The 18,723-nt window shown below is 47.5% G+C and overlaps 2 protein-coding genes across 3 annotated transcripts; one reads left to right on the top strand and one right to left on the bottom strand.

Annotated features, from left to right (window-relative positions):
• Positions 1-3,672: 3,672 nt before the first annotated feature.
• LOC119649841 lies at positions 3,673-4,989 on the bottom strand. The gene has a single exon (XM_038052185.1). It carries the CDS (start codon positions 4,904-4,906, stop codon positions 3,776-3,778), a length of 1,131 nt encoding a protein of 376 aa, XP_037908113.1. The 5' UTR covers positions 4,907-4,989; the 3' UTR covers positions 3,673-3,775.
• A 331-nt stretch (positions 4,990-5,320) lies between these two features.
• On the top strand, positions 5,321-16,697 carry LOC119648643 (nuclear valosin-containing protein-like). Of its 2 annotated transcripts, XM_038050414.1 has the most exons (11): positions 5,321-5,680; positions 5,821-5,944; positions 6,003-6,100; positions 13,069-13,318; positions 13,406-13,707; positions 13,849-14,351; positions 14,406-15,378; positions 15,446-15,568; positions 15,627-15,833; positions 15,919-16,143; positions 16,210-16,697. In XM_038050414.1, the coding sequence occupies exons 1-11, from the start codon at positions 5,612-5,614 to the stop codon at positions 16,276-16,278; spliced, it is 2,943 nt and encodes a 980-aa protein (XP_037906342.1). In that variant the 5' UTR covers positions 5,321-5,611; the 3' UTR covers positions 16,279-16,697. The 2 variants fall into 2 exon arrangements, with proteins under 2 accessions (XP_037906342.1, XP_037906341.1); XM_038050413.1 differs by having other exon boundaries at positions 13,069-13,707.
• Positions 16,698-18,723: the final 2,026 nt, after the last annotated feature.

Genomic DNA, 18,723 nt, shown 5'->3' with positions numbered 1-18,723 from the left:
AAAAACCGTAAAGCCGTCTTTGCCTAATATTTTAGAAGGTTCTTAGGCATGGTAAACTTCTTCCGTCGTTTCCTGCCCAAAGCACTCCACTACCAGGCATTACTTAATGCCTTCCTCTTTGGTCCTAATACCAAGGGTTCGCGAGGGGTTGCGCGGTCTACAGAGACCATCCAAGCGTTTGAAACCACCGAGCAACAGGTGGTAGCTGCTATTCCTTTGGCATTCCCTCAACAAGATGCACTTCCAGCCGTGTTTGTCGATGACTCAGATACAGCAGTAGACGCTGCTGTTCACCAAAAGGTGAATCAAAGCTCGCAACCGTTGGATTTCTTCTCAAAACAGTTGAATCCCGCCCCACGGAATTACAGCGCCTATGATCGCGAATTATTAACCACGTATCTGAATATTAAGCACTTCCGATATTCCCTTGAAGATAGGCGGCTCACTTTCTTCACAGACAATAAGCCCCTGACTTTTGACTTAAGGCAAAAGCGCGACAAAGCGTTCCCTTGCCAACTTAGCTTGCATTAGCTAGTACACATCGGACATTCAGCATGTGTCCGGTAGACAACTTAGTCGCTGACGGTTTGTCCCGGATCTTCAAGATCAACATCCCAGCCGCAATCGATTTTTCGGCAATCGCTATGGCCCAGAAGAATGACGCAGTTCTCCAGAGCCTGCAATTACACCCGAAATACGAGTTCAAGGAATTCCCTATCTTCGGCTCATATTCCACTAGCTACTGCAAGATCTCTGAAAAGGAACCTAGGCCATATATTCCATCCTCTTTTCGTAGGGAAGTGTTTCGCTCGGCGCATCCTGGCAATCGATCAGTCTTCAGCAAGTATTTCTGGCCGTCCATGAACAAGAACATGAACTCTTGGCTCAGAGAGTGCATCGCATGCCAAAGGTGGGGAATCAATATACATGCTTGCAAGGAATAGTTTTATTCCTTACTTCGAAAAGTTGCTCCCACACTGTACACCTCGACATTATAGGCGCGACTACAAGTGACTACAGTGGCCTGAGGCAATACCTCTGAAGGAAGCAACAACACTGTCATGTGCTAAGGCCCTGTGTCAAGAATGGATTCCACGCTTTAGTGTTCCCGTCGTCATCATCACAGTGAACAATTGCGTACTATTCCCAGGCGAATGGGGTACTGGAACGTTGGCACCAGACGCTGAAGGCAGTCAGTGAGGCGGCGAATCAGAGGTGAATTCAACTCGGCGATGCCTCCGTGTTTGCAGACCTTCCATCATTCATTTGGTCTCTAAGCCCAACGGCAGATAGAGGCCATGCGCTTGTGCAACTCTGCGCAGGCTCTCCAGAGAATCATCCATTCTGTCCTGTGAAACCTAAACTGTTGTCAAGTGCATTTTTCAACGTCTCATTGAGGCCGGGCTTGTTTTAAACGTTGAAAAATGCAGATTTCTACAGAAACAGGTAAAAATATCTCGGCCATATGATTACCCCTGACGGTATCCAACCTGACCCAGACAAGGTGGAAGCGATAAAGAACTTTCCCCTGCCAGCCACGGCGAAGGATCTGCGAAGGTTCTTGGGCATGTTAAACTTCTATCGTCGTTTCTTACCCGAGGCCGCTCATCACCACGCGATCCTTAACGCTTACTTGTCTGGGCCTAAAACCAAGAACTCCCGCGAAAGTGGCGTGTTCTATTGAGGCCGTCCATGCGTTTGAGACGGTCAAACAACAGCTTAATGATGCAACACTGCTGGCATTTCCTCGACCAGTTGCACCCCTAGCTGTATTCGTCGATGTCTCAAACAACGCGGTAGGCGCCGTTTATTACCAGAAGGTGAATCAAAGCTGGCAACTCTTGAGCTTCTTTTCGAAGCAAGTCAACCCAGCTCAACATAACTACAACGCCTACGACCGTGGGCTACACGCCGCCTACCTCCCCATTAAATACCTCCATTGCTTCCTTGAGGGCAGGCTGTTCACATTGTTCACGGACCATAAACTATTTAATTTTGCTTTGAAACAAAAGCCCGACGAAGCGTCCCCTCGCCAACTTTGGCACTTGGGTTTTATCACCCAGTTCACTTCTGATACCCAACACATGTCTGGAAAGGACAATATTGTTTCAGACGCTTTGTCACGAATCTCGGGGGTCAAAGTTCCCGGCGCGGTCGATTATACAGCAATCGCTGAGGCACAGGAAGATGACGCAGAGCTTCAGAGCCTGAAGGCAAATTCCAAATATTCATACACGACCTTGCGCACCCAGGCATCAGGACGACGAACCGGTTAGTCACCGATAAATACTTTTGGCCGTCCATGAACAACGATGTAAACTCTTGGGCCAGACAGATCATCGCGGGCCAGAAGTGCAAAGTTGAAAAACACGTAAGAAAAAAAGTAGGCCTATTCCTCAGACACACATCACCATCAACATCATTGGACCTTTGTGAAACTCGAACGGACACAATTATAACCTCAAAATCAACGGCAGGGTTACGCGGTTTTCGGCTCAATCATGTGCCAAGACCCTCTGTCGAGAGTGGATCCCGCGCTTTGGTGTACCAGGGAGTGCAGTTTGGGTCTACCCTTTCCTTGGAAAGGCCACAGGACGACGGCATACCACCCACATTCCAATGGGATGTTGAAACGTTGGCATCGGACGCTGAAGGCCGCCTTAATGGCTTATGCGATCCGTCATGGTCCTTCTCGGCCTAGCGGGAAGAGTTCAATGCCAGCCGCGCAGATGGTGTACGAAGAGAGTCTGCGGTTTCCTGCCGACCCTGTCCTGGATATCAAAGCATTAAGCGACATGCTTCGTCTGCTCAGAGACGCGGTTTCAAAACTGCGGTCGACTCCACCTTCCCCACATACGACGCCGGAGGTCGACACCCCCAGGGACCTCGAGACATGCTCGCAAGTCCTCATTAGGATGAACCCTTCTCGGAGGTCGCTGCATCCAGCATATGAGGCACTTTTCCAAGTCCTGGAACGACGGTAGCACTCTTTCAATCTCGACATTTGAGGTGAGCCTAAGTGGGTCTCGTTGTGGAGGCTACAGGCCTTCACCGAATCGTTGAACGCTTCAAAAAGCGTCCGCGTCAAGTTCGCTCGGTAACACCATTGGAGGGTGGAGTGATGTGGCGGCACATCATTATAGCGCGTGACGACGACGTCCTGGATTGATTTTGCGTTGGCTCGGTACAGCCGTCCGCGAAAAGTTTGCTGCCAGCGCTGCTGTACGGGGAGAACCTTCGATTCCCTGGCGATTTGGTCTTCGACAAAAGGGATGACCTTAGCCGTGCCTAAATTAAAGTCACCACCGCCATCTCGTCACGCACAACTGGCGGTCAACACCCTCGGGGAGCTTGAAGTTTGTATCCACGTTCTGGTAAGGACTCTGGTATTCGAGCGCGGGGAGCACTTCTTCAGTCTGGACGTCGGTGACAAGCCCAAGAGGATCTCCTTGGCCAGGCTGATGTCTTTCTTCCAGGAAGCAAACTACATAGGAAAGGGGCGGAAGCGCCACGTTCGTTTTGACGTACATCGTGCGAGGGCTCGCTCAACTACGCAACCTTAATCTGATCGGACTTGGCTGCTCGGGACTATACTCGATGAAGCTAGGTCAAGGGCAAAAGAAGCTGTCAAACTTGTTGCCTTCCTAGGAGCAAAGCGAAACCAAACGAAACTTCAGTAAAAACTTCAATTTATTTCTTATTCTGAGTTCCATTTCTAATCCTACTTTCCACTTAACTAAGTCCAAACAAAGACACCAAATATAGCGCAAAAGTGCTAAAGGTCCTCGTCCTCCTGAAATTGTCCTCTGTTGCCCAACCACTCTTCCACGTCCCGCTTCGGAGGGAGCCTGCACCGCCACTCGTCCCGAACATACTCGAAAACATGCTCGCCCAGGCTGAGCAGTTCCACCGCAATGTTCTTCTCGTCCTGCTTCCACTCGCGCTCCGGTCCCCCGAACATCTCCATCCGCACCATAGTGGCCATCGACGGGCTCAGATATTTCTTGATCCCATTGAAAAGCTGCGACTTGTTTAGTGGAGTGGAGACGCCGCCTGAGCTCTCCAGCTTCTTCGATGTCGTGATCGTCTCCACCTGGGTTACTTGCTTCGTGGCCTTGGCCTCGTATGCCGCGATTTGCTCCCGCATTTTGATCATCGCTTTTTCCATTTGATGCATTTCTTTCGTCTTCTCATCCAGTTCCACTTTCAGAGAGTCAATCTCCTGAAGGAATTCCAATTCTTTCTCGTGATCTGGTTTTAGGGAAATCTTTTCTGTCTCCAGCTCCGAGTCCTCGACACTTTCTTCTGCGAGGCTCATAGCGGGCCCGAAGTCAATCTCGGTGACATCAGCCTCGGAGACGGATTCAATTGAGAATTCCGGCTGGGTCGGGATCATGGTGAGGTTGGCGGGTGTTTTCATGGAAATCAAGTTCTGCGGGGCGGCGACGTTCAGGATCCGTGGCTGCTGGAGATTGGGTTTTTTCGCCGGGGGTGGGCTGTCCTGTACAGTGTTGAGCTTGGATACTTGCTCAATGTAGCTTTTCTCCGTCTGCGGAGGTATGAGATGCTGAAGGTTGCTCGGCTCCAGGTACTTGGGCTGCGGATTGTCACTCTCAGAAAAGTCCAAAACGTGATTGTTTCCCAGGCGGATGAACGTGGGCACCGCATTTTGGATGAGTCGCTCCTTTTTGTAGTTCATGAAGTATTCGTCGTGGAAATGCTTTTCACAGACAACTTTGTTTCGAAGTTTGCTCACTTCGAGGGTGAGGAAGTGCATGTTGCCCGAGTATTTTGCCCACTTTTCGCAGCGCTCCCAGTCCCTGAAGGGGAAGTGGAAGAAGTGCGTGCCCGGTGAGTTTGCTGTGCTGTTGGTGCAATCGCGGAAAGTGCAACGGCATCCACCCATTTTCGCGGAAGAATACACAAAATCCAGAGCGGTTGAAGGTAAATAGACGCACAATTGACAGGTGCCAGTGAAACGTCAAGAGAGTGAACTGTCGAAGCATTTAAGAAGTTGTTTGACTTCTGGAGAATGTCAGAAAGGGTAAGATGTGACATTTTTGAACAAATGTAAATTTATCTGTTTTTTCATGGAAATATCTTTTCATTGCATCTTTAAATAATCAAAAATTGTATGACGGATTTTCTGAAATAATCCATTGCTATTATGCAGATGAAAATGTTTTTCTAGGAATATTTTCTACCACAAACTGTGATTATTTAAGAATCGACTTCGAATTTCGCCATTTTATCCTCCACAATCTGGCAACACCCGGTCGCAATTCCGCGTTGAATTTGACAGCTACCTGATTTCGACGCGAAGCGGCAATACGTCAGAAATTTCAAAGCGTTCGTCGTGCGAACACAAATGGCGGTTCTGCGGAATTTACTTTGCTCACAGTTTTCCGTGTAAAGTGTTCTTTCATTTGTTTTGTCTGAGTTTCTGAGCCTTATAACTGGCCGCGGTTAACGGTGCGATTGGAAAATTCCATTGGACGATCATCAACTTCGTCCCAAGTGCGTCTGGCTGAGTCGCAAAAAGATCGCGTGAAAGCTGTCAACATCAGTTTCGAACGTGCCTCAATCGTTTTCTACTTCGTCGGGGTCAAAAATGAACACAAAATTCAAGAAATCCAAGCAAATATTGTACGATCCGTTCATAATCCCACGGGTCAAGAAGGTGAGTGTCGCGAGAAAATCGATTGGCGGAGGCTTTGTAGTCGCAGGCGGGCACATGGAGGTTATGTGCGCTGTCGACTGGCCGGCATCAGCGTAAAAACCTCCCATGACCCATTCATAATGTTTTGTTTTCGTTTTCAGTATTTGGAGGAGAATGTGCATCAGACATACGTTGATGTGGCCGTGATGGCGCGGCAGCTGCAGGAACGGTACCGCGAGTACAGCCGGCGGAAGGTCGGCCCGTTCCGAATGCTCGTCGAACAAGGTGAGTTCCATTCGCGCCCGGTTTGTTGTCGGTTCTGATTTTCCGTTGCTCATTCCAGCGTACAGGACCGTTTTGCACAGTTACGGATTGGATAGTAACCCGTCCAGCGACGAGAACGAAAACGAGGGAGACGGATCCGACGTGGAAATGATGGAGGTAAGTGCAAGTGCTGTGGGGGTTTTAGTTTTAAGGAGGGCGATATTGGCAAAGTATTTAGGACAAGACTCATCTGGAGTGGAAGTAGATTTTGTCCAGAGAAAGGGATGGAAACCAGGTAGGGTAGCTAAATGCGTTTATGATCAGATCCCTGGACTCCCGCAACGGTACGCCGTGGTACTGCAAAGTAAGCTCTTCCCCATCGTTAGGGGCCTAGCCTAGAAACGTTTATTTCATTATTTCGGGCTGGCCTTGACCCTTGTGAGTGCCTTCAAATCAAGGAATTCCTTTCACCAACGGAAAGAGAGAGGGGTATATGTGAATAGTTAGTCCAAGGATGTCAGCCTTCCGCTCATTTCGCCCGTTTTCATCTTTTTCGCGAGAAGGAGAGCCCGAGACTAAAGTGCAATATTTCATGCCAGCGCTCTTTCTGGCAGTGCTATCAGTGTTGCCTGACGGATTCTAGTCTACCTTTCCGGAAGAAAAAGTGGGATCGTTGTTGTTTACAACCCCATTGCAGAATATACGGGATTTTTCCCTGTTCATGCGAGACTGAAAAACTTCGTGCCCGCTTAGAAGTTGGATAAGGAAATGATCAATCTAATCATAGGCCACGAATCAGCATTTGCTGATGAGCTGCGTAATGCATACCCTCTTGACTCATTTTGCCAAAAAAGTTGCCATACATTTACTGGTTTTGCAAACAACCACCTCTCTTGCACGAATGTTGTTAACCCCGCTGCGCCACATCACTTCGCCTAGCGGTGTCACCGACTGAACTCAGAACTGCGTTCCCCATCATTCGGCGAAGCGACCGCTACATTGATTTGGGGCGCAAACGGGATTCAGCCTGGGTAAGGAGAGAGCCCTTTTATGTCCCCCGATCTCGAACTGGAAGAAATGCTCTCCCCGCTCGAGAACACGGTACGGGCCTTCGTATGGCGGCTGCAGCATCTTCCGGACAGTATCCGTCCTGACCAGCACGGGTCCAGCTCCTTGGGAGCGCTGCTGAAGTTGGACACGCGTGCACCTCATGCACCTTATCGGCCGGAGCTGCCAGCGCCTCCAAAGAACCGGAGACGCACGCGAGGATCGCCTGGGTGCTCTCCGGAAGTCGTTAGAGCCAGGGCGACTTCAACAGATCATCGTCGATATTGCTCCCACCCAATTGCCTCATTGGCTGGGTGTTCGATCACCCAACGCTAAACCTGCCAGCAAGTGATCCAGCTTAGCTGACTCACTTACCGACAAGCGCTTGATCAACTCTGTTTTCAATACTGGGCCGATCTTACTATGTCGGCCACCAGGAGGATGGACTCCGCATCCAGGCCCACAATGGCGTAGTTAAATTTAGTCGCTTCCGCTGTTTTTTCGGACATCTGGAATTGCGCCTCTAGATGTACGAACCACAGTTTCGCATTCTGTCGCCAAAATGGAGGAACGCGCACAGCGTGGGCGGTCACGTGAGGGTCCGATGGGCCTGCCGCATCTTTGTCCTCTATCGACATTACAACAACTAAGTTTACGACGCGAGTGTTGTCGAAGATGCGGCTGTACCCGTTCGACAGAAAAAGAGATCTCACCGACGCACCCCGAAGCGGACGCCTGATGCGCAGACCAAACTCCACCGATGAATTCCCCAATAGAGTATCTACGCCGTCTTTTGCGGTGGTTTAATATTTTCTTTTTGGTGATGACTACTTCGGCTTTCCCCAGCGCAAAGTTGAAACCATGAGCCATCCGGCACAATATCATCTGCACTAGGCGCGGCTCTTCTGGCAGTTCAAGTTTTGGCAGACTATCTTAAGAAATGTTGCAGAGGTCCGGCCCTAGGATGGATCCCTGTGCCACCCCCGACGTGATTTCCATCCTTTGACCTCCTCATTGAGCAGGAGCGGTCACTCAAGTAATCCCTTCATCTGCACTGCATCCACGCCTGCCCTTCTCTAAAATCGAACTGTCTTGGAGGTAAGTCCCCGGCAACACGTATTGCTTCAGATCTTCAAGCACTTTCCTGGCCTCGTCAAGCATACAAAGTGGTTGGTATACAGGATGCAGCTCAGGGTCCTCTCCTTCGCTGATCAACGCAGGCCTCGCCACTTTCTAGCAGGAAGGAAATATGTTTTCTTTCAGGCAAAGGTTAAATGCATTGAACGATCGACTCCTCGCCTCGATTTTTAGGGTAACCAGTTTATAAGGGAGCCCATACGGATTCCCTTTCACCTCGCTGGCTATTTGCTGCCAGAAGCGAACATTTCTTTTGCGCTGCATAGTCTGATTTTGTCGTTATAATGATTGCCTCCTCTCGGCGGTTTAAATATTGCGTCAAATCGTGAATTTACGACACATCTTCGGCAATTACCGCTGTCCGTCAAAACATAGAAGTTCTGTTACGGTGTCTTCTTGAGCATGGAAGCGCCGTAGAGTGCGGTCATCTGGTTCATAACTGAATTTGAAACTGGGTCAGCTGTAGCGTCACCAATTTCCAAAGTAAGGTATCCTCCATCGAAGCTCTATCTGCTCCAAGAACCTCGAAGAATCTTCCAATAATCACCTTCGCGAGATTCCATGCACACGGGCATCACCGGATGGACACCGGGAGATAACGTCAATGATTTCGAATGCGATGTATTAACGGCGAGGAGTTTTCCAGAACTCGCCACCCATCCACCAATGACACCAGTGATTGTGACGTAAAGATTACGTCGGGGAGGCTTCCTTCGTAGTCTGGACGCTGCAACGTTTGCATGAATGTGGTATTTAAAACTACTACAGGATCAGACCCATCCTGGCCAAGACAGGGTCCTTCAGAGCATCAAACCTGCGTCGAAAGTCCGGCATCGTGTCATTCGGTGATAGATGCTGAAAAACGTCATCCCTAAAGACACACAAAACCATCCCTTGGCCGTTGGACAAGAATCCTAAGATATGTGCCGTCCCGAAGCCCGGATCTCGCTGAGGACATTCGCAAAAATATTGCATTCTGTCGCTTCAATGAGTAGAGCTGGTTGTCTAGGCCTCTTTCGTCTCTTCACCTTCCTATTTGCTTTGACTTAAGCAATCGGGTTTCTAGCGGCGCGCCTTGTGTCGTTGTGTCTTGCATTTCCTAGATGAAATGTCCTTCAAATGAATCATCCTCGCCGCTGTTTCCAACATTCGTGCGGCATCTCGGGCCAACTTTGCCTTATCAGCAAGAGCCTCGCAACCTTCCAGCGGGAACACTCGCTGTCAAGCATGCATGGGACACGCTAAAGTTTCAACACATCGGTGAGAATAGCAATTGGTCCCGGAGTTTTTTCTCCTTCATGGACAAGATCACTTCCTCTGGTTCCTTTAAAGTGAAGAATTAGCTTCCCTCAGTGATAATATTAATAATATAGGATCTGGGCCTTGAAGTGTGTTAGAGCACTTCATTCAAGACCGTAACGGTATACTACAGTACACTGTAGGAGGCAATGTGGTCAGGATTGTGCTCGCCCGAGATTATTACCCTGATTTGACTCAGGTATTCATTCACAGCTGAGTCGACTTGTATCCGACATCCAGTCATGATAAACAATCCCTCTGCCACCAGTGAGATTTGAAACGCGACCTTCGGCTATGACAGCGCAGCGTTCTAATCACTTGAGCCAGCTTCCCTCAATACTTTCCCTCTTATCGCTGACGTCAGTCCAGATGAGGTGAACCGGAAAAAGTACCTGCATGCATCTCTAAGCCACCGTTTCTCTTCCCCGGATGGAATCTTTCTTTAACCACTCATAAGCGCCTTACAAACTAAAATTCAGGAGAATCATCGACGAAATCTTTGAACGATGTTTTGAGTTATATAATTGCTTGGCTTCCCTGATTCATCAAGCAACGAACCAAAACTTGTATCCATGTTTGCTCCTATGGGCACGATGGCACCAAAATGATCCCCTAACGTAGAATTCTCAGTATGATAAGAAATACTTCGCATGGGGGAAACCGGTATTTGTGGGAGACACCGAAAATTCACAATTCGTAATGCCGGAGCAGTTCTGGTTGCTGTCAAATAACCTCGGTCATCTCAAAATCAATAGTTCATTTATATAAATGTAGCATGGAAATCGCTTTTACTTTCCTCGGTTTCTTCCGAAAGCCAGAAGTTTCGGCCTTGTAGGTTGGATGTTTTACCAGTAGGGCTCCCGAAAGCCAGCGCATTTCCTCCTAACCAGGGGACATAATTATATGCCGATTCTCTAAGAATTGATCAATATATTCTGTGGTCTCAACGAGTTTAGGGCTTAATCCATTCGGTAAGAAGCGGTTTTCACCATGAAAAACAAGAAGGTACCAGGTCCTGATGGTATCTCACGTGCCAAGCTATGTCTTGCGGATATTGAGGAATTATCTGAAAGATCGCTCCCTACTTTATGAGACGCTAGAGGGCCAGAGGAAGATGGAGATCACGTCAGTAGGACAGGGATCCATCCTACGGCCGGACCTGTGGAACGTTTCCTATGATAGTCTGCTAAGTCTCGACATGCCACAAAAGCTGTGCCTGGTCGGTTATGTAGACGACGTTGCGGCACCTATTGTCGGACGCACTGTTAAACAGGCGCAAGCAGACTTGGCATATTGATGCAACGGGTAAGCGGATGGATGACTGCTCATGGTTTCAGCCTTGCGCTGTTGATCAGAAAGAGAATCCCGATCCCGTGTCCCACATCGATCGGCAAGTTGACCAGAGAGTCAAAATCAGCGGTTAAATACCTTAATTCAATGCTCCACTCGGAGGCGAGCTTCTTCGAGCAAATCAAACAAACAGCGGACATGGCTACAGCTGAAATCTGGACCTAGAGTCAACTGATGATGAATATTAGGGGCCCTATATCTACTAAAAGACGTCTTCTGTTAGCGATGCAGTTCATCTTGCTCTATGGCGCGAAAGTATGTGCTGATGCCCTTGACAAGGAGGTGCATCGCAAGCGCCTTGTTTAAGTGCATAGACGGGGAGATTTGCGATTGACGTCTGCTTATCGCACTGTCTCAGAACCAGCCGTGATGTTGATCGCGGGAGTCGTCCTCCTTCCTAAGGAGCGGTAAACTATCTACAGCCGTAAGGCTGAAAACTTAAGAGGGGTAGTTGCCGGTGAAGAACGTCAACACACCCTTACCGAGTGGCAACTCTCTTGGCAAAATGAGCCAAGGGGCAGATGGACTGCGAGCCTCATCGACAATTTATATCCGTGACTGAAACGAACGCACGGTGAGATTGATCACTTCCTTACTCAACTTCTCAGTGGGTATGGAGGCTCTCAGTCTTCCCTGCACAAGATTGGGAAGGCGCAATCTCCTGATTGTGTGTTTTGCAATGCAGTGGCGGACGACGCTGAACAGACTTTTCTCTCACGAGAGGTGGGATGGCTTTCGTCAGCAGCTTTATGCAAACATTGAGGAGAACTCCAGACAACATTGTCAGAGAGATGCTGAGAAGCGCTGGTACATTTAGTCGTATTGCGCATTATGTTCGGGATCTTATTGCGAAAAAGATTGAGCTCCACTTGGGGGAGGGATCTGATGGCAAGGCGTTTACTGAACTAACAACTACCCTCCCCTCCCGTTGGTGAAAGGAATTCCCTGACTTGAAGGCTCCCAAAGCTGGGAGAGTGGGAAGGCTAGCCCGAAGTAATGTGTCAAACGGTTCCAGTCTAGTTCTCTGACGACAGGGAGGTGGTTAGTTGGTAGTCCGACAGCATACTGTCGCGGAAGTCCCACTTTGTGCGTAAACGCATTCACCTACCCTATTCAAAAGAAAATTCTCTTTCTCAAAGACGCATTAGTCCCCTTTATCACACATCTCAGAATAAAACGTCGTGACAAAGCCCCGTGTGTCTTGAACAATTCTGAAGAGCCTTGGCTTTCATAACATCTCATTTCGTGACTCACGCTCGGCAGCCGATTGAAAACGTTGCGCCTACAATTGAATCATGCCAAAATGTATGGAAAAATTCGTTGGTTTGCGGGTGGGCATAACCACGCACGGATGATCCAAGTGACGAATCACGGTCTAAAATTCAATTGTTCCTGTACAACAATCTTTGGTAATAGAATTTGAATGGAATAAATCTATTAAATTTCATAAGGAAGATCCATCCATAGATTGAATGCAAGATGCTCCGGAATGGTAAAAATCTCTACTGAACGGGGGAATATCCAGAGGGAACAGATAGGGGCGACATCGATAGTTATGATTCCAGAGTGACAACTCTTCGAACGGATACCTGTTCCAACCTCTGGTGCAGTTTTTGCCTGGTTTATTAATCTCTTTGGATTTATTGGGGCTGATTCACTGAGGTCCTTAGGCACACCAACATCGGTAATCCTTGTGCCGCATTAGCGTCTTCGCGGTGCAAACAACTGGGCATCTGTTGCTCTTTGGCTGAGAGTTGTAATTGATGAAGATATTGCTAGTACTTGTGCGTTGGATTCGTTACGGTTGCTTCAACGGATTTCATCGCATTTTTGAATTGTCTGTATTGCTCACGGTATGACTTTTCTTCAACAGCATCTTGTTGGTCCTTTCGGTGCTGCATTTTCCTTTAATAGCTCTTCGAGCATTCGGATTCCATTTTAGAATTTGTGTCACTGAAGGTCTCTAAATCCTTGTTGGATAGCACGTTAGGCTTTGATATCGCGTCACCCCCAACTTTACCTTCATACTGGGAATTACCTTTCTCGCCGGTGGACTTTCTGTCCATTTTGTGGTCATTCATAAATTTCATTCGAATTGAAAATTGGTGCGATAGGCTGTCGGTCAGCCGGAAATAATCCGGGCTTGAACCTTAAAATGATCGATTTCCAAAAGCTTGCAAACGAGTTCTGTGCGACTCCGCATCAGTAACTACCTAAAGTATGATAGAATTAGTGAGGAAACTCCATTTCGCTAAAATATAATTTACATCTTTTCTGTCAGTTGATATTCTTACCTTGTCTATATTTTCCAGGGCGACAACAGTGTCACAAATCACTTGAACAACACCCTAACCGACATGTACAGCAAAAACGCACAGAAAAACGACAATGAACTGATCGACATTAGCAGCGATGAGAGCGGCAACGAAGCCGAAAAGAAAAGCAATTCAGGCATAATAACCATAGAACGTCCTGCGGAGGGTCCTGGTACTCAAGGCAAGCTAACAATCACGAAAGTTTCGCGAAACGGATCAAAAGTGCCCGAATCGGAGCCGCCAAAAGGTGTGATTGCATCGTTTGGACCTGAAGGGACTACGATTCACGCCAACAAAAAACGCAAACTTGAGAACAATAACGTACAAGTTTCAGGTGGGAGAACTCCACCGAGCAGTGGCAATGGCGGAGATACTGCCTCTTCGAAGATGCAGCCATTGGGATCGGGGCCGCCTCGAGCCAAGAAGTACAAGAAGGAAGTCCGGGCAAAGGCTTCGAGTTGTGTTTTCCAGGACATGGGTGGTATGGATCGTGTGCTGAAGGAGCTGTGCGAGCTGATGTTCCACATGAAGCATCCCGACATTTACAATCACATTGGAGTCAATCCGCCACGGGGAATATTGCTTCACGGACCACCTGGCTGTGGAAAAACACGACTGGCAAATGCGATAGCTGGGGTGAGTACTTAGGTTTATTTAATATGAAAGAAGCGTCATCGAAATACACAATATTTCCTTTTGTTGTCGTATTATCTCCGCAATTCGAACCCTTGTGCTTGTTTCCGTGGTTAAGAGTCTTCGAAAATTGTTTATTTCTAGCAATTGGAAATCCCGATAATCGACGTGCCTGCAACTGAGCTGATCGGCGGGGTATCTGGCGAATCCGAAGAACGTATTCGCGATGTTTTTGAACAAGCTGCAGCAAGTGCTCCCTGTGTCCTTTTCATCGACGAAATCGACGCAATTTCATCCAATCGTATCAATGCACAGAAGGATATGGAACGGCGAATAGTGGCACAGTTGATCAGCAGCTTAGACGCTCTTTCAAAGATGCAGGGTGGCAAACAAGTTCTTGTTGTTGGCGCGACTAACCGTCCGGAGGTATTGGATCCTGCTCTGCGTCGTGTTGGTCGTTTTGATCATGAAATTTCACTGGGGATCCCAGACCGAGATGAGCGCGAAGAAATTCTTATTACGATTTGTGATGGTTTATGTCTGGAATCTCCAATGGACTTTAGGAAGCTTGCTGAATTGACACCAGGATACGTTGGTGCTGATTTAGTAGCGCTTACAGCTAGAGCGGCATCGTTGGCCATTAAAAGGTGAGTTTTATGTCATTTCATTGATTTGTCTGCTACAATACCCGCATTTGTCAGGGCTTTCTTGGAGGTACATCGAAAAAAGCAAGAGGAGGCTGCGAAGAATATCCCAATCGTGGATTTACTCGAAGATACAGAATCCGCTAAAGAAAATGGCAATAAGCAAACTCAGGGAAGTGTCGAGAAAGAATCGGCACAAGTTGAAGCTTCGGGTGAAGATCCTGAAAATTTAGAAGTTACGATTATCACAGACAACGACGTGGTTGTAGACGGTGAAGAACCGCAAACCGAAAAACCATCATCCGATGGTACCAGTGCACCGAAAGAGGTACAAGAAACAGGTGATGCCAAAGTAGAGAGTACTGCGGAAGCTAAGGCAAATGGAGACGGTGAAAAGACAACAAGTGAGGTGACTCCGACCGCTGCAGGAGTGACTCCCCAAACAAGTGAAGAAGAAAAGAAAGACGAAGGTACAGAAAAAATGGAGACAGAACAAGCCGACGGAGTTGTTGCCACAAACGACAAACAGATTGACAAGGATGAAAAGACTGCACCGGCTGAAGAGGTGGTGGATGCTATTGACTTAGATGAACTTCCTGACGAACCCGAACAAACAGCAGAGAAACCAAGAAGTAAAGACATCACACTATTTGAGCTATTAGGCTGGCTACAGGAGGATACAGATGTGATTATGGGCAATCAGTTGGATAATATCTTCATAACCCTGGAAGACTTCAAAAATGCTATCAAAACCACCGTACCGTCAGCCAAACGTGAAGGATTCATCACAGTTCCCGATGTTACTTGGGACGATATCGGCTCACTGCGTAACATTCGAGAAGAATTACAATTGGCCGTATTGGCTCCCGTTAAATTCCCGGAGAAGTTGAAGGCACTCGGGTTGACGGCTCCGTCCGGGGTGTTGTTGTGCGGACCCCCCGGTTGCGGTAAAACCTTGCTTGCCAAAGCTATTGCAAATGAGGCTGGCATCAATTTTATATCAGTGAAAGGACCTGAACTTATGAACATGGTGAGGACTTGGAATTCTAATCTGATTTTCGGTTTAATTCTTGAATCTTCAATTTTTTTCTGTGCAGTACGTTGGCGAAAGTGAACGCGCTGTTCGACAATGTTTCCAAAGAGCGCGGAATTCTCAACCATGTGTCATATTTTTCGATGAATTTGACTCACTTTGTCCGAGACGATCTGATGCAACTGATGTAAGAATGCAGTAGACATTTTTAGCTCCTTTTCGATTTATGCTACTTCTCAATTTAGGGTGGTTCAGCAACAAGGGTGGTGAACCAGCTGCTCACAGAAATGGACGGAGTAGAAGACAGAAAAGGCGTTTTCTTAATGGCCGCCAGTAATCGGCCAGACATTATTGACCCTGCCGTGCTGCGACCGGGTCGATTAGACACAGTTTTGTATGTTGGATTGCCCAAGAGACAGGACAGAATAGAAATCATGCAAGCGCTCACAAAGGTAGGAGAGCCACGACGTCCACATATAGTTTGACAGCCAATTCACATGTTGCTAACAAATCTACTTTTGCTCATTTACTCAACAGAACGGCTCAGAGCCAGCATTAGACGAAGACGTCGATCTCAACGAAATAGCAGACATGACAGAAGGTTTCACGGGAGCCGATCTATCAGGACTAATAAGGCAAGCAGCTCTGTTAAGGCTAAAGGAATCCATTTCAGGGAACACGGAAGATGGTGATCAAATCACAATTCATAATAAACATTTTGTACAAGCTCTGAGCCTAACGAAACCGTCTGTTAGCGCGGAGGTAAGTGATCAGTCGCACCACTCGCAAGAACATGTACTAATCCCCATTCTCAATGCATCCCCGCAGGACCAGAAAATCTACGAAAAACTAAGGCTGAAGTACGCTGCACCGCGATCAACACAAATGCAAGAATAATAGAATCAAAAAACAAAAAGGAATGAATCCTCTTAATTTTATATTTAATGTTCACTTCTAGTTGTTAGGATGTCCATCATTTTATTGAACAGGATAACATCGAAGGACGGAACTCAGGATGAGATCTTTTTTTATCTTATTAGAAGGGATTTTGTCTTGATTTCACAAGATTGTATATTGCCGTACTACTAAGGCGGTAATGGGATTACCGCACTCAACAATGATTTCTGTACATATAAGCTTTGCACGATTCGTTATGTTTTCTGATATAATTTTCCTGTCATTGTCGGGCGGCATTCCTAGTCTTACAAAATATTTCACTATAATTCCACTGCGATCTGTTTAGTTTTACTCTCATCCGAAGTACCATGTATTCTTATTTTGTAGGAACTTTAATAAAAATGCGATTCTTTTCAAAATGTTTTCTTTGTTTTGATATTTTTCTTGTGTGATTGTTGAAGATATGCAAGTGGGTTGCAACGAGTAGGTTGGCGGGTAGACATCTTTGCTCATCGAGGCATCAGCCCCGAAGTGGTTTCGTATGATATGATGTCCAATGACCAAATTAGACAGCGGAATTGATGCCATGGAATTTTACACATGCCATGGAATCGTACACAATTACGTGCCATCACAGTTTCCATGTAGTCCTCCCATTTAGCAGTACAGAGAGCATGAAGAATTCTCCTCTCGAACACGGCTAAGAGTTCGCAATTTTTCTTGCTAAGAACCCAAGAGGACTAGTACAATCATTGCTTGGGGGTCAAGCAGTACACTGCAGGATAGACTGACGCGGAACATAGCTTCCTGAGGCCAACTTATCTCTATTTGAGGGTGAGCTGTCCCTCCTCTAGGATGTTGTGTAGCTTTTCAGGGATCAAGCCTCTCGTCCACTAAGACCGTTAGTGAGTGGTGATAGCCACACCCTGTACGAGGTGACCCTACTATTAACAAAACGCTACGGATTTAGACTGGGGAGTCGAAAAACACCTCCCCCAATCCAGGGTGTCATGCAAACCGTGTCCATTAGATAATTTGCAGTTGGGGGTAACTGACTGTATTCGAACGGAGCCTCACTGATACCTGGTCGTCTCAGTGAGTAAGTTACATCTTACGTGCTGCGAGGTGCTATGGCACGGCGGACCTCCTAACCCCCATACTCGGGAATCAAATAAGTACCAGCAATAAAAATAAAAAAACTAAAGCCGATAAAGCGGGACCCCGTACCGCACACAAATTGGTTAATCAGGCGGAGGCATATTTACGAATTACTGAGAGCCAGGTGATTACACCCAAGAAGGGAGAAGTTGAAGCGTCAAGCAGTCAATCCAAGGTTAACATTGGTATACTGCATGGACAACAAGCAACAAACGCCACTGCTCCAAAAGCAGGGACCAGCAAAAGCACGTCAGAGATAAATATATCAGACGTCAGGAAGGAGACAGGTTTCAGTGGCGTAGGTGCTACCTGAAGGAAGGCCTGAAACCAGAAGAGGCCCTTAAGAAGGCTCAGAATGAGGATCTCCATACGCGACTATGGAGAGTCTTCAGAAGCAAGGTGGAGGGAAAGGATAAACTCCTCACGATCGGGGTAGATGACCGATCCCTGGAGGCAATCAAACATCGGAACTTGCCGTATCAACTATCGATTTGGGAGGCATGTGCACAGGGAAAATCCGAGGAAAGACACCGGGTGAAAAGCATACAGAGGTCTTCGAAAAAGTTTCGAAAGCAATAGAGACGGAAAGGACTGGATCAACCAGGGAAGAAGACCTGCTGTCCAGTGAAGAGCAGAAGCTGTACGACCTAGACCTAGGATTTCTAAGGCTCAGAGCGGATAGCGACGCGCAGGAAAGCGCCATGTCGGGGGAGAAGGGCGATACTCCGAGAGTGGAGAAGGGCTCCAAACAATAACGGAGCCAATGGCCAGCACTAAGGTAGCCCAGATAACCTCCACCATGCGAAAGCTGCATCTGCGGTAATTACAATGGCAAATTCCAAGGAAAACATTGGAATAGTGCTGGCTCAGGAACCCTGGGTATACCGGGGGCAGATTCGCGGTCTGCAAGGAGGAAGCATACAATAGTTTGGGGCTCCTCTTGTGAAAACCCAAGAGCTTGCATAATTCTCAAACGTAATTTAAAATACATATGTCTTTCAGAGTTCCTGACCGGGCACCTTGTGACTATCCAAGTCTCATTGGTAGTCGGGAGGGGCACTCCAGAGGCAGTCGTGGCAACGGGATACTTCCCAGGAGACGAAATCCGGTCTCCACCGGAACAAGTCGCTAAACTGGCAGTATTTTGAGAAGAGAGCGTTACCACTTCTCCTCGGCTGCGATGCCAACGCCCATCACGAAGTCTGGGGAAGCAGCGACACCAATCGTAGAGGTGAGTACCTTCTTGAATTTATTCTTACCAATAAGCTAGAAATATATAACTTAGGG

The sequence above is a fragment of the Hermetia illucens genome, chromosome 2 (assembly GCF_905115235.1).
Source record: "Hermetia illucens chromosome 2, iHerIll2.2.curated.20191125, whole genome shotgun sequence".
Classification (NCBI taxonomy): Eukaryota; Metazoa; Arthropoda; class Insecta; order Diptera; family Stratiomyidae; genus Hermetia; species Hermetia illucens.
This window is presented reverse-complemented; position numbering and strand designations above follow the sequence as displayed.